Genomic DNA, 23,710 nt, shown 5'->3' with positions numbered 1-23,710 from the left:
GGCAGTGTTCGACTCGGCTCGGCTCGTTTACACCCCTAGCTGCCATACATACAAAAAATTATCGAGTAGATATACCAAGTCATTATCATATGTAAATGAAAGATCCATGCAATAATTTGAGGCAGTCAATGAAGACCTGAGCGGGCAGTTCGGAGTTGAGAGGCCCACCCACACGTGAGGCATACATATATACCCTGTTTTCTGGCCGGGCCTTGGCCCAGTTTGCTTATCTACTACTCATACTTAGTTATCAATGCCGCAATCAACCTATCCAAATGTGAGTGATGTTTCATGTCTTGGCAACACCTATCATGTACATTTTTGACTTCCATAGAAGACTAATTTTTTTTTTTTATTCAGTCTATCTATAGCTCCCTAAATATTTTTAGTGCATGGTGCTGAAATAATTAAAATAGAAACGAAGTGATAGGGAGTGATATATTAAAAATATTTAGGGAACACCTTAAATGGGGGACAAAATTTATTAAATTAATTGCACGAGAGTCTCACTAGTATGGTGCATTATCTAAGCTTCTTCAATATCATCAACCATTGACCACATTCTTGTGGAGATGCCAGTGATGTCAGGCTGGAATTAAATGGTTAATTTTTATGTTAACTCCACCGCATTAGTATGATATTGTTCGTCGTTTTAGACTGTGATCAATTCTGTTTTCAAACTCCTCTCAAAAGATCTCATACTAATGAAGTTGTTTGACTGGTTATAATTTTTTTTACAAAAGTTTGACTGGTTAATACAAATCTTTTTTATCTTTTCGAACTGACACCCATCTAACAATTTCGATCGAATTCTATAAAATTTGAATTTTTTTTATCATCAACTTTTAGACAAGTATAATTTTGGATCAATATATGATAAAAAAAATGAATTTATTTGACAACCCCATAATCTCGATTACCATTTAAAATATTGAAAACAGAAAAAGATACTGTATATAATACGTGAAACAAATAATAAGGCATATTCAGCTCGTTTACTGAATCCGGATTGGGAACCATGGAATAGTGAAACAATTGTGTTGGGCAAGTGTACAAGTGATTCCTGGCATACATAAACACAAACACACAAATCACTGATGATCTTTTTTATTTTATTTTTTTGAGTACCAATGGATTCAATGTACGCAGTTTTTTTTTATATCTGACGTCGTGAAGGTTCTTCGAATTATTTGCTTATGGTTGGGTAACCCTGAAGTCATATTTAAATAAACTTTATGAACGCTTCCTATTTACAATTAAAAATTGTTAGATTTTGAGGGCAATAAACATCGGTGGTGATATTTGCAGGGTTCCACTTTTGATTCCTGCTCATTCCAGTATATATTGAAATAATTATTAGATTTTTAGGTTTATGCACGAGAGATCTGGAGATCAAATTTTTAACAATATTACAATAAGTTTTGTTCTCTTACTGTTTTCTTTTTCCTTGATTAGTTCTGTTATTTATTGATATTATATTGTTGAAGTGCAACCAAGAAAAAATCGATCAAATTCAATATCCTCCTTGGGCCCTTCCCGTTGGTTAGTCTTCGGCCCAATAGTGTTTTGATTCATGTCATAGAAATAAGTTGTCCCTAAAAACCGTATGGCCCAGTATCCTCCTTGGGCCGTTCACATGAAAATGGCTAAACAATATATCCAGGTATGGCATTCAAACACATGATTTTAATATTTAGGGGCTGGTATTGTATCATGATTTTTAATGACAAATTTTGGGAGGATGACTTTAATGGATTTTATAGATTTTTAATGACTCTCGTTGACTTCTTAAGATTTCAAAAACAATTCATGACTCCCGAGACAATGACTTTTAAAAACTTTAACGGACTTTTTTTTTACAAATTCATAACTTTGAAATACTTTAATAGACTTTTATTAAAATCATAAATAGCCTCTTTGAAACCCTCTAGACCTTTTGCTATACCCTCTCGATCTTCTGCTATACCCAAATTAGGTGTATATACTATAATACTGTTTACTGAATCATATTTATAAACATAATGTTAAGTGTGACCTTGTATCAGATTTTCATATTCACTTTTTTTTTTTTTTTTTTTTTTGACAGAAATACACTTGCTCGTATCGATAAACGCCAATACTCCGAGGAGTTTCTTTCATTCAAAAAAGCTTATCATCTAACCGAAAGACATGAAAATGTCTCCGGAAGCTTAGACAATAAGACCTTAATGTCCGAAAAGAAATCGTCCCAATTTGTAAGACCACGCCACCTGAAACAAATACGATCCATTAATAACAAGAAAATTAAAATAATAAATTTAATAATTAAAATCAGTATAGATTATCAAAAAATGGTACAAGTAGAAGAAATGATATATATATAATATTTTGACAAAAAGAAGATAAAATAAGAAAGAAAACAGAATAAAAAATATATCTAACCAAAGGGAGACCCTTTGGCTAGATATATAACAAAATAAATAATTACTAAGAATAATTAATAAAATGTATTAAAATAAAACTATAATTTTCAAAAAATATCTAAAATTTTAAATAAAAAATTAAATTAAAATTAATAAACAAGCCAACAAAATGGCACCAAATTGCCGATTATTAGGTCAAGAATATACGCCATCAATTATGGCCACCCATATACGGTACGAACAAAACCATGAATCAAGACTGCAAATAAATATACACCGGTTAACAAATTGCATTAAACTCTAATCAATGAGAATTAAAGCATTTAGAGCATATATTTAAAAGCAATTACTCGAGAAAAAATAAAATTCAAGATTAGCAACAATCAAGTGAGTCAAAATGGTAAACAAGCCATAAAAATGGCATCCAAACTTGAACAAAACCATTAAAGGCATAATAAAGTCATAATTAATGACTCTCATAAATTGTAATAAATATTCATAAAGAATATCCCTCCGATTACAATCACAATTTAAAAGTAACTGTTCTATTTAAAGAAACAAATAATGAATAGTCAATAAAAGAGAAACCCGTAACTAAGGCCAATCCAATTTACAAATACATTATTGCCTAAAAAATCAACCGATCATAATAATTATGGATTGAAAAACGTAACGGATTCGACCTTCATTACATTCATTATAACAAACACTAGACCACCTGCACTGCTACCGACAAAAATGTAAAAATCACATAGATCGATATCCCAGAGTAACAAGCATCAACACTTCAACAGAGATCTTATAAGAATGATACCTTTCTCCGAGGGTAGTAAAGTCAAATTAAAATTCAGAAACCAAGCCTGAGAATATGTAAAAGTCTTAAACTTAACCTACTAAACAACATCCACATCCACTCAACGATTGCACAACCAATTCACATCAATGACAAAAAACCAACAAGACTAGACTATAATCATCAATATATAACACACATAGATGGATAGAATACACACATAACACACATAATATACATAAAAGATGCACAAAAAAAGAAATTTTGAATACAAAAAACACATAACAAAAACCCATAATAAACTCATTAAAATCAACAGGAAAACCATGAAAAGATTGTACCTTGATCATGATCAAACATATAAATCCACTTACAAGGTCAGCAGATGGATCTATGGTCAAAATCTTGACAAATCAAAATGAGGCCACCCGAGCGGGTCCAAAGAGGAGAAAATATGTGCGTCTCTGCCTTTCTGGTGGTTCCGGCAAGATTTTCATATTCACTTTTGATACTATAGATTTACGGATTTTAGAGTTCGAGAATTATGTGTTTTTCACTCTTCATATTTAATAATGATGTGTTTTGATACCATAAACGGACTGATATAGCTCAAGTACGTAGAGTTGTTGGAAGACTGATCATGTTGCCTTTAATACTGCAACAATTTTGATCTACTTAAGTAGTGCTGCTCGTCGATACAGAATTCTGCTTCACATTCAGTCACTATATGTGGATTGTTAGGCTTGAAGGTGTACGGATGTTTAATTGGTAGGTATGGCCTTTGCATGGCATATATGCCTGGTAGGCTCTGAATGTAGCTGAATTTTCGTTGTATGCTTATAACAAGATTGAGATCTTCGACAATTTGTATAAATTAAAAATCATGAGTAGAAGCAAGTAGATCTATATGTATGTAAAAACACATAATGATAATAGAAAATCATAATAGAGAAGAAAAAGAACCTTTTTCACATAGGATGAATTGGAGAGACTTTTCACAGAGGATAAACCTTGGGTTGGAGCGACCGGTTAATTGAGGGAAGATAAAGGTCATGTCAAATCTTTTCAAGAATGGCCTGACAATTTTCTGAAAAAATATATGCAATTTTCCATAGAAGGTCATTAAAAGTCTATCAATTATATATTTCCACCAAAGTCATTGATATATTGAATAACAACTGACTTTTGATAACTCTTTAAAAGTTGTAATTCAATACCTCAAACTTTGAAAGACTTTTTAGAAATCCTGATACAATACCTCTTTACTTTTAAAGAGTATTTAAAAATCTTGATTGAATACACCTAGATTTTAAAATTCAATAAAAGTCATTGAAAATCATGATACAATACCAGACCCTTAGTTTTGCAGAGCACTGAAAATCGAAAATATGCAGACTTGTAGCACCTTTTTGCCTTGTAATAATTTCTTTCAGGAGGCTTGTTGTGTGTGCAGCATAAAAAAAATATAGACATATGTCTTGTGATCCCAAAATTTTATCATTGATGGCTGGTGTTCAGGGAAACTCTAACGCTAGACGTGTATGGGGCATGTCAATTATTTATTAACTAATGTTCGAAAATAAAACATATTGGCCTTTAACCCGTGCAAAGTATATATAGTTCGTGATTTATTATTTATAACTCATATTTTAACATCATTTTATTAGTATTTTAGTATTAATGAATTGAATTTTAATTAAATTATATTATTCAACTGACTATATTATCTCCCGTTTACTTGAAAATGGACAAACCCGAATAAATATATAGGGTCAGGTTCGAGATAGAACCAAGTTATTGTTAGAACTTAAAACTCGCTAAGGACCATTAGATCTAAATATATTATATGGTTGAGATTGAAATTACATTTAATTACGAAGTATTATATGCATTAAATATGTACATATTTATGACCATTAACTATTCACTTTAAATAAAATGAATTACTTACCATAATTAGTTTTAGTTTTAATTATAATTATTATATATTGCTGCAGTATACTCTATTTTGTAAATAGATTATACTGCAGCAATATATAATTAATATATATATTGCTGCAGTATACTCTATTTTTATGTCATATATTCATTAAAACAAAAAATACTATTGCAGTATATCATAAATTATACTCTTACTCTATTGTCTAACTAACTAATACAAAAATAACATAATTATAGTATATACCATTGCAGTATATATAAGTAAGATAAAATAATAGATTCAATTCAGAAACACGATATAAGCCAAAATGAAATAATTAGTGAATTCATTATTTTATCTGTAACTTAAATATACGACAATGATATACCATAATATATTTATGAATTGATATGATTTTTTTTATCTATTACTTAGATATGCTGCAATGGTATACTATAATTATATTATGTGTAATATATTTCCTGAAATAGTGAGATATGATATATAATTTATTACCTAATATAATGTAAAATATAATGTGTGCTTTAATGAGGGAAGATATTAAATGATTTAATATAAATGCCCTTTAGATCACAGCCATAGATTTTAAATAAATCTGACGGATGTCTACGGTCCTAAGTTCTAATTCTAGTATAGGTTCTGATTTGAACCTCACCCTAAATATATATATGCATTAGGATTTTAGTACATTTAATCCGAATTTAGTACACGTAGATTTAAAAACAAAAAAATCGAAAAATTCAAATCTTTTCCAAACATAGCCGATCATGTAATACTTTTGAAAGATTCAGTAATCTAATCAATCGAATTTTAACGTAATTTTGTAATCTTGTTTTTTTTTACAATAGTAACTTTTAAGATTAGAGTTAAAAAGAGTTATGTAATGGTTCGTGTTTATATTGAAATAGAACACGTTAAAGTTAAAAAAGTTATATCAAGGTTCTTGTTAAAAAAGATATTCAAAATTGTATATTTATAACATCATTATAATTTTTTTAATGAAATATTATATGATAATGTATTGTTATGAGTGTTTTTAGTATTTGAAACTGTTTAATAATGTAAGACTAATAGACTCCACTTTTGTAAACTTGTAGTACCAAAAGTAGAGTACCAAATCAAAAAATATAACTAAAACTTTAAACCACAAATTATACCCGTGTTGTCTTATTATAGTATAGTATAGATGTATGTTTTAAAATTTGAACGAGTATGAATAAAAATCTACAAATTATATGATATTTGTGTTAAATATTGTAAAGATATTTGTATAATTGTATTGCGCAAATGAAGAACTCGCTTTTCACAAATTTATGATTCATCGGACGATTTGGAGAAATCACAAAGTGATTTTGAATAAACGTCGAACTATCATCAAAAAATTTGTATTGTGGACCTGAAAGATGGGCTGCGACCTCTTCACAAATTTATGGCTATTTTTTTTTGATAGAAGTTGGGATAACTGAGTGTTTAGTGAAAAAAGTTCCCCGACTTCTATAGGACATTTTAACAAAGAAACGCGAAAAAAAAAAAAATTGCAAAGTTAGTAACTTCTTGTCCTTCTAACTTCTAATTAATTTGATTAACTTATATAATATATTTCTTTTACATTTGTGATATGTGATGAATTATATACTTTTATCAATATCATTTATTAAATAAATTGTTAACATATATATACGTATAAATTTAAATAACCAAAATCGTCATTGATTTAATGTTCACACTATCCAAAAACTTTAAAAACTTATTAGTCATGTTTACTTATGACTTATAATCTACTTCTCTACTTTAAATAATAAATATTTTTTTTTTAATTTAACCAAATGACTTCTGAGGGTAACCTCGGGCAGAAAATAAAACAGTGATCTCAAGATACACTGCTCTTTCTAGGGGTGAGCAAAAAACCGATCTGAAATCGAACCGAAACCGAAACCGTGAAAAACCGGTTAAAACCGAACCGTCAAAAACCGAAACCGGAACCGAAACCGAAAAAATTAAACCGAACCGTTTTGATTGGTTCGGTTCCGGTTATATCCCAAAACCGAACCGAAAAAAACCGAACCGAACCGATTATTAATATAAATAATTAAATATAATTTTTTATAATCTATATAATAAAGTATAAACATTTGTAGTTTAAAAAATATATATATATATATATATATATATATATATATATATATATTCAAATTAATAATAAGGTGCAGAACAGGTTTAGCTACAATAAAACATAATTTATTTGTACTTGTAATTTTGTATTATTTGTTCATCTTTGTGTATGTAAATCGAATTGTGTTTTTAATCTTGCTGATATGTGAATTTTATTATAAATTAGTACTTGTCTTGGCTCTTGCTTAGTTTGGTTGCTGCCCTGTTATTGTATATTTTATATGATTATATCAAACATAAAACTGGTGCATCAGAAGAAATTAAAAGCTGTCCAGTAGGTTTGTATTAGTTGAGCTGATAGCATTTTAGGCATTTTGGACTAAGTTATTTTAATTCTATTATAGTTCACTCTGTTATAGTGCTAAATTGTGTGCTTAAGTTTGATTCGCATGACTTAAGTGATCTTGTAATTTACAAGATTACTGACTTAAGTTTGAGCACTCTGTAGTCTGTTATTAGTTTAGCACAGAGAATGCACTCTCTTATGACTTATTATCTATGTTGAAACTTAAATTTCATTGTTGGATTATTATTATCTTTGGATTGCTTGCAACAATTTGTGTTATTTTATATTATTTCTCCAATTTTGTAGTTGTCGGTTTTGTAACCGAAACCGAGCCGATTATAACCGAACCGGCTTTTTAAAACCGAAACCGAAACCGAACCGGCGGTTACGGTTTTCGATTTTAAAAACCGGGGATATATGGTTCCGGTTCCGGTTTTATCCCGAAACCGAGCCGAACCGGCCCATGCTCTCCCCTAGCTCTTTCCACTGGCGTCCCAAATTCGCATAATTGAGGGAGAGCTACTACGATTACTGTACTCCCTCCTTCCCATTTTAATAGTTCACTTTGCAAAGAAAAAATTTCCCATATTATTTGTCCTACTTCTTTGTCCAATACAATTTTATACAAGTTTCAATGTTAACATTTATTAGCAAGTACAATTTTCATGATTTACAATGCAAACTATGTTGACTTTTAACAAAATGAATGAAAATTTAGTAGTGTTTTTGTATAATTAATGCATAACAATGATAACAACATATCATATTTAATTTTTCTTAATATGTGTGATTTGAGCAAAGTGGACAATTAAAATGGGAAGGAGGGAGTATTAGATTGATAACGATTCATCTTAAAGTGGAAAATCGGTGATATTTTTGCTGACATTTTTTCCTTAAAATAAATCCTCTCTTACTTTCATGCGACAAGTTATACTGTATTGATCACGGGGGCATTTTAACATTCGGTTCACTGTTCCAACAGCTTTTTGTGGCATCTTTTCTATGTGAGCTTTCCGAACAGAGCTTTAACTTTTTTCAACACTCTAGCAGTCCTACTCAGTGATGTTTTTGTCTCTGAGCTGGACGTTTCTTTCTCGAGACCCACTGATTAACTTTCATAATTGAGCATTATAGCCTCACCGAATTTCTACTTTACCGTTTGCTTTGGAATGTTTAGGTTTGGCTAATTTCCTGGTTGGTGTCATGTCACACTCTCCCATGCTAATTTTTTCAATAATTGTAATTTTTTATATTATTAATACTCCCTCCATTTCATTTTAAGTGTCATTTTTTGACTTGGCACAACTATTTAGATGTGTAATTATTAGGTTACACTATCATTAATGTAAGGTTTATTTTCCAATTTTGTCCATCAAACTATCATGAATAAATTTTAATGAGGGTTTCAAAGGTAAGGGTATTGAGGTAAAAAGAATATACACTTGTATTGAGAACATAAGTAATTGTCTTAAAAATATAAATGTGACACTTAATTTGAAATTTAAACCCGATCAAAAAACGACACTTAAAAAGGAACGGAGGGAGTACTCTTTATTTACTCGACCGAGGACAGAAACAAAACAAATGGGAAAAGAAGTTGGAAGCGGTTGACCAGCTAGAGACTCATATTGTTACTCACTCCGTCCCTTTCAGATATATACATTTTTATTGGGCACGGAGACTAAGAAAAGTGTATAAAGTAATGATAAATAATAAGAAAGAAAAAGAAAAGTAGGCAAAGTGGTGAGATCCATTAATATTTAAGTGACAGATTTGGAAAAGTAGATGAGGTTAGTGGGTGGGTGGAATTTTTATATTATACAGTAAAAATTTACTAATTTGAGAAAGTTTTGAAATGTATAGAATTGAATGGGACATCCGAAAGGGAAAGTGTATAGAAATGAAAGGGACGGAGGGAGTATAACTTTATGGGTGTAGCGCTGCTGAAATAATGTTCAAATTTGTGGCAAAAATAAAAAATTAAAAATAGTGTTCAAATTTAAAAATCCTGTATATTTGAAAATACTCTAGCAATAATTATTCGAATTTAGAAGTTTGATTATAAATCTAAGGATCCTAAGTTTTCAAGGATACATAATTTTGTGCGGCTAGGGTGAATAAAAATCATCATAAAATTTTGGAGATCTTATACATACTTATCAGTCTATAATTAAAAAGGATGATCAAAATAAAACAGCCGAGTTAAGTACGATATTCACTTTAATAAACTGGTTTTATATATTTTTCTCATTTTGATTAATATAATTTTTATGTATGTAGAGGAGTCCATCATTATTCATAAGTAAAATTTGTATTAAAATGAGCTAAATGCATATAATTTGTTGTTTAACATGTCCACATCAATCCATCATACAAAGGAGCCGTTTGGGTGAGCATAAAATAAATGATTCTTCCTTAAAGTAAAAAAATGAAGTAGAAGTTAAAAGCAAATCAAGACTAAAAGTGATTAAATTGTTTGAGAAAAATGTAGAAGTCATGAAACAAAAGCTAATATTCTTAACTTTACACTAACCGTACGAATAAATGCTTTTAACTTATAAACTCAATGTTGGGTTTTAGTTTCTATCTATGAGATTAAAAGCCCAATAGGATTACCCTTGTTTTGGCCCACAAGGAGATAAAAATAAAGGGAACCCTGTATATAAATATAGGAGGATATTTGTGAAAAAAAAAAAAAGAGAAAATAGGCAAAAAAGAGATATTGTGTGAAAATTCGCTGGAAATTTTCTGGTTGCGCTGGCTGCCTTGTTTTTGCGTTTCCCGGAGTTCCAACGGTCGGATCGTCCTGAATTTCGGACAGCATCTTCCTAACACCGATATCTAAATTTTGAACGGTGGAGATCGGATTCGGAGGTGTATTTGAGGGGCTGGGCAGTAGCTAAAGAGCCGTGGAGAGGCTGAACCTAGCCGTGGGTCTTTGTTCTTTTGTTGCTTATTTGGTTCCATACTTCTTGACGAGTTATTCCAAGAGTGTGAAGGTAATTGTATTCCTCTAGTTTTATCTGGAGAAGAACTTGGTGTATTACCCATATAATTTATCTTAGTGAATTGTTTGGGTGGACTACGGTCCCGTGGTTTTTACTCCTTTCATTGAGGGGGTTTTCCACGTATAATTCTTGGTGTCTTGTTTATTGTTTATTGTTGCTTTACTTGTTTGTTTCATCGAAGGTTCATACAAGTAGGGATAAGTATTGTCCAACGAAGATTAATTCCGCACTTAGTTGTTGTCGTTGTGGTCACTTTTTCCCATCAGATTGGTATCAGAGCCAGGTTATTGTTTTTGAACTTGTTTGAACGATGGAAACGAATACGAGTAGAATGGTTAATTTGAATGGTTCTAATTATCATGTTTGGAAAGGGAAGATGGAGGATCTTCTTTATGTGAAGGAATATTATCTTCCCGTGTTTACTACGGAGAAGCCTGCAAATAAAACCGAGCAAGAATGGACTATTTTGCATCGACAGGTTTGTGGGTATATACGGCAATGGGTGGATGATAATGTTTTGAACCATATTAGTGGAGAGACACATGCGCGTACTTTGTGGAACAAGCTCGAGCAACTCTATGCTCGAAAGACGGGAAATAATAAGTTGTATTTGATTAAACAGTTGATGTCTCTGCGATATCAAGATGGCACTACAATTTCTGATCACTTGAATGCATTCCAAGGAATTATGAATCAGCTTGCTGGAATGGGTATCAAGTTTGAAGATGAGATACAGGGATTGTGTCTTTTGGGTACTTTACCAGATTCTTGGGAGACATTCAGGATGTCTTTGTCGAACTCAGCTCCGGATGGTATTATCAGTATGGAACTAGCTAAGAGCAGTATTCTGAATGAAGAGATGAGAAGAAAGTCACAGGGTTCCTCTTCACAGTCAGAAATCCTAGTCACCGAAAGGAAGGGGAGAGCTCAAAGCAGAGGTCCAGCCAATAGAGGTAATCAACGGAGTAGTTCTAGAGGTAAGTATTCTAATGTTGAGTGCTATCATTGTGGTAAGAAGGGACATACGAAAAAGTTCTGCAGAAAGTTGAAGCGAGAAAATAAAAAGAGCTCAGACAACGATCAGACGAAAACTGACAGTAGTAATGATAATTCTGTGGTGATTGCTACTACTGATGAGCACCTGATTTGTTGTGATGGAGATATTGTTAACCTTGCACAAGATGATTTGAGTTGGGCTATTGATAGTGGTGCTTCGTGTCATGTAACGTCACGAAGGGACTTCTTTACATCTTATACTTCTGGTGATTATGGAGATGTTAAAATGGGTAATAGTGGCATATCAAAAGTTGTTGGCGTCGGTGAGGTATGTCTGAAGTTTGACACGGGCATGGAGTTATTTCTTCATGATGTGAAGCACGTTCCAGATATGCGAATGAATTTAATTTCGACTGGCCTTCTTGATGATGAAGGGTATGTTAGCAGCTTTGGTAATGGTCAATGGAAGCTCACTCGGGGTTCTTTAATTGTTGCAAGAGGAAAGAGGTGTCCGAAATTATATATGACACAACCTAAAGTCTCTACTGGCATTGTTAACGCTGTGGAGAATGTTGATATGATTGATTTATGGCATAAGAGACTTGCTCACATGACTGAAAAAGGAATGAATATGCTGTCGAAGAAAAAGGTACTATCTGGTCTGACTGATATACATTTGAAAAGGTGTTCTCACTGTGTTGCTGGCAAGCAAAACAGAGTTTCTTTTAAGAGTCGTCCTCCCTCTCGTAGAGAGCATATACTTGACTTGGTGCATTCCGATGTTTGTGGTCCCATGAAAACCCGAACCAATGGTGGTTCATTATATTTTGTTACATTCATCGATGATCATTCAAGGAAGTTGTGGGTTTATACCTTGAAGACTAAAGATCAAGTATTAGACGTGTTTAAGCATTTTCAGGCTTTAGTTGAGAGACAGACTGGGAAGAAACTGAAGTGTATCCGGACAGATAATGGAGGGGAGTATACAGGTCCCTTTGATGTGTATTGCAGACAGCAGGGTATTCGGCATCAAAAGACTCCACCAAAGACACCTCAGCTTAATGGTTTGGCAGAGAGGATGAACAGAACACTTGTGGAGCGGGTCAGATGTTTACTTTCACATGCTGAGTTGCCGATGTCTTTCTGGGGTGAGGCACTGAATACTGCGGTAAATGTGTTAAATCTCTCACCTTGTGTTCCTTTACAGTTTGATATTCCAGATAGAGTTTGGAGTGGTAAAGATGTTTCTTATGATCATTTGCGTGTCTTTGGATGCAAGGCTTTTGTGCATATTCCCAAAGATGAAAGGTCTAAACTAGACGTGAAGACTAAAGAGTGCATATTCCTTGGTTATAGCCAAGATGAGTTCGGTTATAGGCTCTATGATCCAGTTTCAAAGAAGATTGTGAGAAGCCGAGATGTTATCTTTATTGAAGATCAGAGTTTGAAAGATGTTGGGAAGGCAGAGTCAGTTCCTCAACATAACAATGATCTGGTTGATTTGGATCCAGTTCCTCCAAGACATGTGAACTCGCAGGTTGGAGACGATGCTCATGATAATGACCAGCATGACACTAATACTGATATTCCCGAAAATAGTGACATGGATGATGATGCCCATGAGGAGTCACCGGTACAAAATGTTCCACCATTCGTTCCACTCAGGCGGTCTAACAGAGATCGTCATCCTTCCAACAGGTATTCTGCTGATGAGTATGTTCTATTGACTGATAGTGGTGAACCTGAATCTTATGCAGAAGCTATAGAAGATGAGCACAAGAAGGAGTGGGTTTATGCCATGCAAGATGAGATGAAATCCTTGTATGAGAATAATACTTTTGAGTTGGTGAAGCTACCTAAGGGAAAACGAGCTTTGAAAAACAGGTGGGTTTACAGAGTGAAGCAAGATGAGCATACTTCACAACCACGGTACAAAGCTAGGTTGGTCGTCAAGGGATTCAGTCAGAAAAAGGGTATTGATTTTGATGAGATTTTTTCTCCCGTTGTTAAGATGACATCAATTCGTACGGTGCTTGGTTTAGCAGCTAGTCTTGATTTGGAGGTTGAACAAATGGATGTCAAGACAGCTTTTCTACATGGTGACTTGGACAAAGAAATCTATATGGAGCAGCCTGAAGGTTTTCAGGTTAAAGGTAAAGAGGGGTATGTTTGTAGACTTCTAAAAAGTCTATATGGTTTGAAGCAAGCACCAAGGCGATGGTATAAAAAGTTCGAGTCATTTATGAAGAAGCAAGGCTACCGTAAGACTATTTCTGACCATTGTGTTTTTGTTCAGAGATTTTCAGATGATGATTTTATCATATTATTGCTTTATGTGGATGACATGCTTATTGTTGGCAAAAATACTGAAAGAATTTCCCAACTGAAGCAACAGTTGAGTAAGTCCTTTGCCATGAAGGACTTGGGGCCAGCGAAACAGATTCTTGGCATTCGTATTCATCGAGATAGAGTGGCCAAGAAGTTGCATATATCACAAGAGCAATATATTGAGAAGGTGCTTTGCAGGTTCAACATGGATAAAGCTAAAGTTATTAGTTCTCCTCTTACTACCAACTTTAAGTTAACTGAAAAGGATTCTCCTTCTACGAAGGAAGAAATTGCAGAGATGGATGGAGTTCCATATGCCTCAGCAGTAGGAAGTTTGATGTATGCTATGGTATCTACGAGACCTGATATAGCCTTTGCAGTTGGGGTTGTCAGTCGTTATCTTACAAATCCGGGTAAGAAGCATTGGGAAGCAGTTAAGTGGATTATGCGATATCTTCGAGGTACTTCCAAATTGGGTCTTACATTTGGGAATGATAAACCAGTGCTTATTGGATATACAGATTCTGACTTGGCAGGTGATAAGGATACATTGAAATCCACTTCTGGATATTTGATGACTTTTGCAGGGGGAGCAGTCTCATGGCAATCTAGGTTGCAAAAGGGTGTTTCACTTTCTACGGGGGAGGCAGAGTATGTAGCAACAACTGAAGCTTGTAAAGAGTTGTTGTGGTTAAAGCGGTTGATGCAGGAGCTTGGCTTCCCGCAACAACGCTATGTGGTTCTTTGTGATAATCAAGCAGCTATTGATATAGCTAAGCATCCAACATTTCATGCAAGGACGAAACATATCGACATGAGGTATCATTGGATTAGAGACGCTCTTGAAGAAGGGTTGTTTGAAGTGGAAAAGGTACACACCGATGATAATGGTTCTGATATGTTGACAAAGTCTTTAGCTAAAGGGAAGCTAAAGGTATGTTGTTCGATCGCCGGAATGGCGAACTCTTTCTCATAGTTAGAAAGGGGGAGATTTGTTGGGTTTTAGTTTCTATCTATGAGATTAAAAGCCCAATAGGATTACCCTTGTTTTGGCCCACAAGGAGATAAAAATAAAGGGAACCCTATATATAAATATAGGAGGATATTTGTGAAAAAAAAAAGAGAGAAAATAGGCAAAAAAGAGATATTGTGTGAAAATTCGCTGGAAATTTTCTGGTTGCGCTGGCTGCCTTGTTTTTGCGTTTCCCGGAGTTCCAACGGTCGGATCGTCCTGAATTTCGGACAGCATCTTCCTAACACCGATATCTAAATTTTGAACGGTGGAGATCGGATTCGGAGGTGTATTTGAGGGGCTGGGCAGTAGCTAAAGAGCCGTGGAGAGGCTGAACCTAGCCGTGGGTCTTTGTTCTTTTGTTGCTTATTTGGTTCCATACTTCTTGACGAGTTATTCCAAGAGTGTGAAGGTAATTGTATTCCTCTAGTTTTATCTGGAGAAGAACTTGGTGTATTACCCATATAATTTATCTTAGTGAATTGTTTGGGTGGACTACGGTCCCGTGGTTTTTACTCCTTTCATTGAGGGGGTTTTCCACGTATAATTCTTGGTGTCTTGTTTATTGTTTATTGTTGCTTTACTTGTTTGTTTCATCGAAGGTTCATACAAGTAGGGATAAGTATTGTCCAACGAAGATTAATTCCGCACTTAGTTGTTGTCGTTGTGGTCACTTTTTCCCATCACTCAAAGCCGGACTTATAAGTGGTAGCCAAACACCACCAAAAATGATTTTTTTTAAAAAAATAAATAGCAAAACTGCTTTTAATTCATTTATATTTTTGAAAAAATAGTTATGTACATTAAAGGACCCAATGGTTAAGACTAAAACTGAACTTAAACAGCCTTTCTGCTTCCCAAACCCCCAAGGCCAAAACTCTCCATTTCCTAGACCCTCTCAACTTTTTCAAATTCTCACTCTTCACATCCATATGGCTAACTCACCCTTTTCATCTCCCCTCATAGCCTTTCTCCTAACCATCTCCTCTCTATTCCATCTCTCCCACTGCACCACAACATCCATCCACGACTTCCTCAGGCAGAACGGCCTGCCTGGTGGGCTTTTTCCGAAAGATGTGAAATCATACACAATCTCTGAAACAGGCCTGCTTGAAGTCTACCTGGACAGCCCATGTCTAGCCAAGTTTGATACCATGGCTTATTATGAGACTGTGGTCAGAGGTAACTTGACTTATGGTGGCCTTACAGGAGTTGAAGGGTTTAGTCAGGAGGAGCTTTTCTTGTGGCTGCCTGTTCTAGATATCATTTTGGATGATCCTTTGTCTGGGATTATCTTGTTTGATATTGGACTTGCTCATAAAAACCTCTCACTTTCTCTCTTTGAAGATCCACCGGATTGTGCGCCTCAGTCTCAGGGTAACTGTTTTTCATCTTGCCTATTCTTTTAAGTTTTTTTTTTTTGTTGTTGAAATATTTTAAGTTATTATACTTTTAACTAGTCAATTTCGAAATCCTGAAAAATGAACTTTTGAATGAGAAATATGACAAACGGACTTACAAAATTCAAAATAGGAGTATGGGTGTATGGTTTTTATCTGAAAAGTGTGCATGCTGATGCTGTGATAGAATTCAAAATTCGAAACTAACGGGGGTGTATTCGATTGAGATTTTAATGCATTGTTTTTAGTCTATGGATTTTAATGGATTGTATGGGATTTTGATTTTGTGCGGATTCTTGACGAAATGTCGCAGAGTTGATAAGATTTAGGTACAATGCTTCAAAATCCCATTGAATTTGGTGGGATTTCAAAAAACTTAAAATAAACTGAAGAATGCCACAAAATCCATCATTTTATGAAATGAAAAAAAATCCATCAGCATTTGAATACCATCAGATTTTAATGGATTTCAAACAATCTCAATCGAATACCCTCGGATTTTAAAGCATAATTTAAAATCCCAATTGAATACCACCAGATTTTGTAGCATAATTTAAAATCCCAATTGAATACCTCAAGATTTTAATGGATTTCAAACAATCCCAATCGAATACCCTCGGATTTCATGAATGCAAAAAAATGCTTTAAAATCCCAATCCAATACACCCCTCTAAGTAGTTGTGTGTTTTGGTTTTGCAGGAAATTTGAATAAATATGGTTTTGGAAAGAGAAGGTTTGGAGATCAACGTTAGTAGACTTTGGGCAGAATGATGCATATCGTAATGCGTGCCACTGTTTTGAGTTTTTGTTAATTAGATTAGCCGGGGAACTCGTAACTCGTAAGGTGTAACACATTTCTAATCCGTTTTTAGCTCAGTTTCTGTTCAAACTAATTAGATCATTTTCAATAGTCTCCTTGTTATCCTGGAAAAAAAAAAGGTCTCCTTGTTATCTCCTACTCTCTCAGTCCTTTATACAGTCCTTTATAAGTTTACTAGTTGAAAAGCCGGGCGTTGCGGCGACCTATAAAAATTATATTAATAATTTAATATTAATATTTGTTGAATAAAATAATTTTGTGGCTGTCTATAAGAAGTATATTAACGTTTCCAAATTAATATTTGTAAGATAAAATATATTTTATATTATAAAAATCTTGAGATAATACCAATACTAATATATAAAATTGCAAAATCGGGCTATAATTCATGGTGAAAAAATGAAAATAGATTTATACACGTAATTAACAATTTAAAGCACAACGAATCTTAATTTTATTTGTGTTTTTTTTAAAAGTAATCATATTCTTACATTGTCACCTTACTCTAATTTTTTTTGATTGATTGTGAACAAAAACATTTAACTTAAATCATAAATCTGTGAGATAGCGGTCCCCTACTTGTAACAATCTTTATATTTTAATACTGTATAAACAGTTTTCACTTAAAAGTTGCTTAAACGGAGCAAACAGATAATGCATGAATAATTTTGTTCTTGTGTACAAAGTAAATCATATAAAAATTAACAACAACAAACATGTTCGATGAACAAAACAAATATTATAAAATAATAACCAACAAACATATATCACTAACAATTAATTTATTAATATCATCCATCAATATCATGTCAAGACTATATTTTTTTCATGTGCATGGATTTGTCGACTGCAACATAACGGTCTATAACTATCTTTGCTTGCAACAACTTTGTGCATGGATTTGTCGACTCCAACATAACGGTCTATAACTACCTTGCTTGCAACAACTTTTTTTTAATACTGTATAAACAACCTTCACTTATCGTTGCAGAAGAACGATACCACCCAGTTAGAAATCGAGCAAGAGAACTATCACCAGAGAGGGGTAGGGTTGTGGTACTGAGAGAGAGGAGGTTGTGTTTAAATGATCCAAAACCCTACAATCCATAGGGGTACTTATAGGTGCAGAGAAACTTGTGTGCTACTCTTTTCCATAATTAAATAATCAAAAACAAAATTAGATTAAGACTTTCAAACTACTATATTCTATAAATAATTTGAAACAAAATCAGATTCTGAAACTTGCTTCTAATATACCCGAAACTAAAAAAGGTAATTCTAATTTTTGATATTTTTCATTCAAAAATTTCAGAAAAATAGAAAAATAGAACTGAGCGATGTGAGAGGCGCCACCTACACGCCCCTCGCTTCTCCTTTATATAAGTATATTGATTTTGAAAAAAACACACATATTAAAAAATAATTGATTTTGATAAAAAAAATCTTCAAAACCTTTAATTATTGTTTTAAAAATGATGAAATACCACTAATTAATATCTTGAAATCATGAATTCATCCAAGTTTTAAATAAGTCAAGTTTTAAAAATAGAAATTATAGGGATAGATTTGAAAACTTATCATTAAATTTGTTTTGAAGGCGTAAATGGACATGTAAATAGTGACAAAATTTATTCTAAAAATGAACATATAAAAGCGGAGGGAGAGAATAATTCCTAAATACAGTATAATATAAAATATTAGAAATTCCTAACAAATTATAAGTTATTAGGAATGTCAACTCCAACAATGCTCTTTATATTCATATATAATATTATGTTTATTTCATTTTAGTAGTCTTTTTTGAAAAAATAAAGCATATTAAGAAATTTGTTAAATTATATATTTCAATTATTATCCCTACTTACTGGACTGTTTTACATACTCTTTCGTTTTGAAATATAGGCCGTTTGACTTTTTGACATACACTTGTAATTCCTTTGACCGCATAGTTAAAATCATTATTTTGAAACTTTCTTTTTCTGAATTATAATATTAATCATATATTTTTATTAAAAAAAATATTCTAAAAACAATAATTTTAACTATGCGGTCAAAAGATTTAGGGACCGTTTGGGTGAGTTTAAAATAAGTGCTTATTGCTTAAAATAAAAAAGTGGAGTAGAAGTTAGAATCAAGTTAAAACTTATAAGTGGTTAAAATATTTGGGAAATAAGCAGAAGCCCTGAAACAAAAGCTAGCATTCCTAACTTTTTATAAGTGCTTCTTGACTTTTTACACAAACAGTATAAATAAGTGCTTCTAACTTATAAACCAGAAGCCCGGCTTTTAAGCCGGAAACAAACACCCCCTTAGAAGTGTGTATCAAAAAGTCAAATGACCTATATTTCAAAATGGAGGGAGTATAAGTGTAGTAAAAAGGGACGGATGGAGTATTATATTTAATTAAAAGAATATCATGGGATGAAGAGAGTATTATATTTTATTATTTTTTCAAATCCACTATGACAAGAATTAAAATTCGAATGAGAGAGACCGGATATTTTGTTATAAAAAAAAAGTTAATAGTCTTGTAGAGTTGTAGTAGGTCTGGTGTTTTTAGAACCACTAAGAATCTCTTGCAGGTATGCAAAAGGATATCCTCATATCCTGTTTTGAGAGTCGACTCTCGTAATTGGGGTTTTAGCCGTCACTTCTCCGCCTTCCGGATCTTCATCTCTCTCACCAATTAACCCCTTCGCTCTCTCATCCCCTCTTTTATTTAATTTATTAGTTTTTTCAATAAAACCCTGATCTAATTTTTTGGATTAGATCTGGTTGAGTACCTTGTTATCGAAGTTGTGCTCATCTTTTTGGGATGTCAGTGTGTGCCCATTTGTTGAGATGTCAGTGTGTGATGTTTTGTTATTCTTGTGGGTCTTGTTATGTATTTCGATTATCATTTTAAAAAGGATTTATACGATAAGTACAAGACTCGCATTGATTTGGGATGATGGTGGATATCGCAAGAGCTCACCTTTCACAACAAAAAATTGTTCATGTTGTGGGGATATTTGGTGCTCTAGTATCAGTTGATTTGACTAATGGTTCTGAACATTGGGCTACATATGATGCTTATGTGAAGGTCAATTGCGATGCTACTAGTTTCATAATTAATATAGGTAGGATTGCTCGAGATATCCTTGTAATACCTTATAAAATAAATAATATGAATATTCTATTTGTTAAGTGATCTGAAAACAAAACGACAATTTGTTTAGTTCGTTCTTTGCTTCACAATCAGATTGTAGTTGACAGTTCGGAGGTTTGTCCCTTTGTCCCAGCTGGGTTTTAATATCTGTCTTGTTAAGCATTTCGTCTTAATAATATCATTTGTTTGTAAAAAAAAAGAAAAACTCTTGGAGGTGATACTCTTTATTTATGGATTTTAAAGCATCTCTAACCATATAAAGTCTTTAGCCAAAAAGTGGGTGGCATACCAAAAATAAAAAATTATAATTAACCTCTTAAAAAATCACATTCCAACCATCCTCATCCGTTTTTTTAAGTTTTAGCCAACCTCTTATGTATGACTATATTTGTCGAACATCTACAAGTTTGTAAAAAATCTGTAGAAAGATTACACATAATTTACAAGTTCAAACTTTTTGTGTATATTTTGACTAATTTATATAATATAATATAAGAGAATCTCCAACCACGAGAAACTCTTAACTTGTCTAGTTGACTTACCATAATTAAAAATTATAGCAAATGTCGACAAAAAATCGCACTCCAACCATATGAAGCCCTTGTCTATAATTATAGCCATCCCCCTGTGGATGGCTATATTTGTCGAACCACTACAGATCTGTAGTGAATTCCACGTCATCTCCCGCAGTTTATTTTGATCTTTCCCGCTGATTACAAATTATTTATTAACATATTAAATTGATATATTCAATTTATAACAATCTAAATATTAATAACATATTATTTTTAAATTATAGATAACCAATATAGTCAATACCATTGAAGCACAATGTCTTACAGGTTCAGCAAATTTCTCTTGTAGGTTCAATTTAGCCAACGATTATAGCCAACGCCATTGGAGATGCTCTAATGCAATAATTTATATAAATTTATTTGAGTATGTTTTTATGAAAATATTATAACGTCACAGAAAAAGGTAACTTACTAATGATTTATATACACATAAACTAGGTGTATAACCCGCGCTTCGCGCGGTTGGTGAAAATATTATGAAATAAAATCTAAAAAAATGTTGTGAAATCCTTTAAAAAACTCGTCAAATATGATACCACTTAAAAGATGATAACATCCATTAAAATTAGTACAAGCTGAAGTTAGAAAGTCCTCCAATGTCGAAGTCACTGGGTATAGAGTCGCACACTCTATGATTGGTCATTTTGTTCTCCATGAGAACCAAGCTATATCAAAATACACATATATTCTTTATCATATCACTTGCGTTATGTTATATAAATTTTTCACAAATCATTTCTTCTTTTGTTGGTAGAGAAGTAGAATCTTTTCAATATATCCTTTTTATTTATTTGTAACATTGCATAGGCTTATTATTTTTTTTAGTTATCAAATCATTTTGACCAACATAATTAAAAATAATATATTTTCGACCCTTGTATATTTTTCTAAAATTGTTAATTCCAGAATTTATGCAATAAACTTGTTCTTGACCACTTGTGTAATATTATATAAATATCTCAGTATCTCACACATTAATTATTTTTTCTTCCATCCCTATTTTTTTGGTGGAGAGTTGGTAAAAATTATTTTCTCTTTCATCCCTAATTTTTTTTTTGTTGAGAGGTAGAATCTTTTCAATATATAATTATTTTGAATTTTGTAACATTGCATAAGTTTATTATTTTTTTGGTTATTATATCATTTAGGCCAAAGCAGTTTTCTCTTAATAATAATTTTTTGGGATCTTTTTAAATATACCCATCTGTAAAATTATTTTTTTAAAAATACTACCATCTTTTTCATTGTTTTTAAAAATACATTTTCATAAATTTTATTTTTCAAAAATACGATTTGCAACTTTTGCAACCTCATTTGCAACCTTGGGCGGCGCAGCCGTAAAAGTTGCAAATGAGGTTGCAAAAGTTGCAAATAAAAATGGAAAGTTGCAACTGTTGCAACTGCAATTGCAACTAGTTCAACTGAAAACTGTAAGTTGCAAAAGTTGCAAATGAGGTTGCAAAAGTTGCAAATGAGGTTGCAAAAGTTGCAAATGAGGTTGCAAATGAAGTTGCAACTGCAGTTGCAACTTCATTTGCAACCTCAGTTGCAACTAAATGCAACTGAAAACTATATATAGTTGTAAATGAGGTTGCAAAAGTTGCAAATGAGGTTGCAACTGCAGTTGCAACTTTTGCAACTTCATTTGCAACCTCAGTTGCAACTAAATACAACTGAAAACTGTAAGTAACAACAGATGTATGGTGTGCCCCTGGCGGGGCCATTAGATTACAATAGAATCAACTGAATGCAACCATATGCAACTGAATACAACCATATGCAACCATATATGCAATTACAAATCCTGATTTCAAGTTCCCGAAAATGAGGTCGAAAATGACATTTGAAAACTGGAACTTGAAATCAGGAATTCAGCTGCATATGAAGTTGCAAAAGAGGTTGCAACACAGCTAGCGCCGCCTGTAGTTGCAAATGAGGTTGCAAAAGTTGCAGACAGTATTTTTGAAAAAAATTTTTTATGAAAAAGTATTTTTAAAAATAATTCTGGAAGGTAGTATTTTTGAAAACAATAAAAGAAAAGGTAGGTAGTTTTGTAGATTTCCCAAATTTTTTTGAGCTAACCATATTTCTTTTTATTATTAATTATCATTATGGGCCTGATTAATCTATATTTTTTTTGCTTGGATATCAAAATTACATAATTATTATTTACAAATCTTATTAAATCTAGAAATATCACCTTTTTTCTCTCAAAGGACACCTTTTTATCTCTCAAAGGACAAAGTCTGACTTATCTCCTAAAATTCCCCTAATATCAATTTATCTGTAGGCTGTACCATAGTTACCCGGTTCGCGGGTCGACCCATGGATCCGTGAACTGGATCGTTCGTACCGGAACACGGGTCGAAGTCGATCCGGATCGCCATGGGTCGCGTTCCAGTTCGTCATTTCCGGCGAACCCATCTGTTTTGTTCCGGCAGCTGTAAAACTGAAGAAAAAGGGAAGAAAAGGAATGATGGGTTGTTTGATTGTTTCACATGTATATATGACTGTTTGGGGGAAAAAAAGAAGAAAGCGTGTGAAGAGGATGAAGTGGAAGAGAAGACGACGCACTGAATACTGATGCAGATACCGATGTGATAATGAATTATTGGTCATTGACTCATTAGTTGTACTGAAGTGAGAGTAATATATATTATTCGTTTTACTTTTATTATTATTGTATTTTATTCGATGTCTCTAACGTGGCTTATTCAAAAGATCATGATAGATGCTCAAAATTTATACCAACAAATTACTCATTTTTCATTTTTTATTATTTAGTGACTGTCATCTTTATACTAATTTGTATAAAAGTAAACAAAATT

The 23,710-nt window shown here is 32.8% G+C and overlaps 1 protein-coding gene across 1 annotated transcript; it reads left to right on the top strand.

Moving 5' to 3' along the window:
- The first annotated feature begins 15,783 nt into the window (after positions 1 to 15,783).
- Positions 15,784 to 17,249, top strand: LOC108226762 (uncharacterized). The gene is made up of 2 exons (XM_017401757.2): positions 15,784 to 16,316; positions 17,039 to 17,249. The coding sequence occupies exons 1-2, from the start codon at positions 15,872 to 15,874 to the stop codon at positions 17,089 to 17,091; spliced, it is 498 nt and encodes a 165-aa protein (XP_017257246.1). The 5' UTR covers positions 15,784 to 15,871; the 3' UTR covers positions 17,092 to 17,249.
- Positions 17,250 to 23,710: the final 6,461 nt, after the last annotated feature.

This window comes from Daucus carota, chromosome 6, assembly GCF_001625215.2.
Source record: "Daucus carota subsp. sativus chromosome 6, DH1 v3.0, whole genome shotgun sequence".
NCBI classification, from domain to species: domain Eukaryota; kingdom Viridiplantae; phylum Streptophyta; class Magnoliopsida; order Apiales; family Apiaceae; genus Daucus; species Daucus carota.
The sequence above is the reverse complement of the archived record's forward strand: the minus strand, read 5'-3'. Positions and strand labels throughout refer to the sequence as shown.

What these genes read in the sequence shown, in the direction of transcription:
- LOC108226762 (XM_017401757.2), top strand. Translation starts at nt 15,872, where the DNA reads ATGGCTAACTCACCCTTTTCATCTCCCCTCATAGCCTTTCTCCTAACC. An exon ending in TTGTGCGCCTCAGTCTCAGG is followed by an intron (nt 16,317 to 17,038) that starts GTAACTGTTTTT and finishes TTGGTTTTGCAG; the next exon opens with GAAATTTGAATAAATATGGT.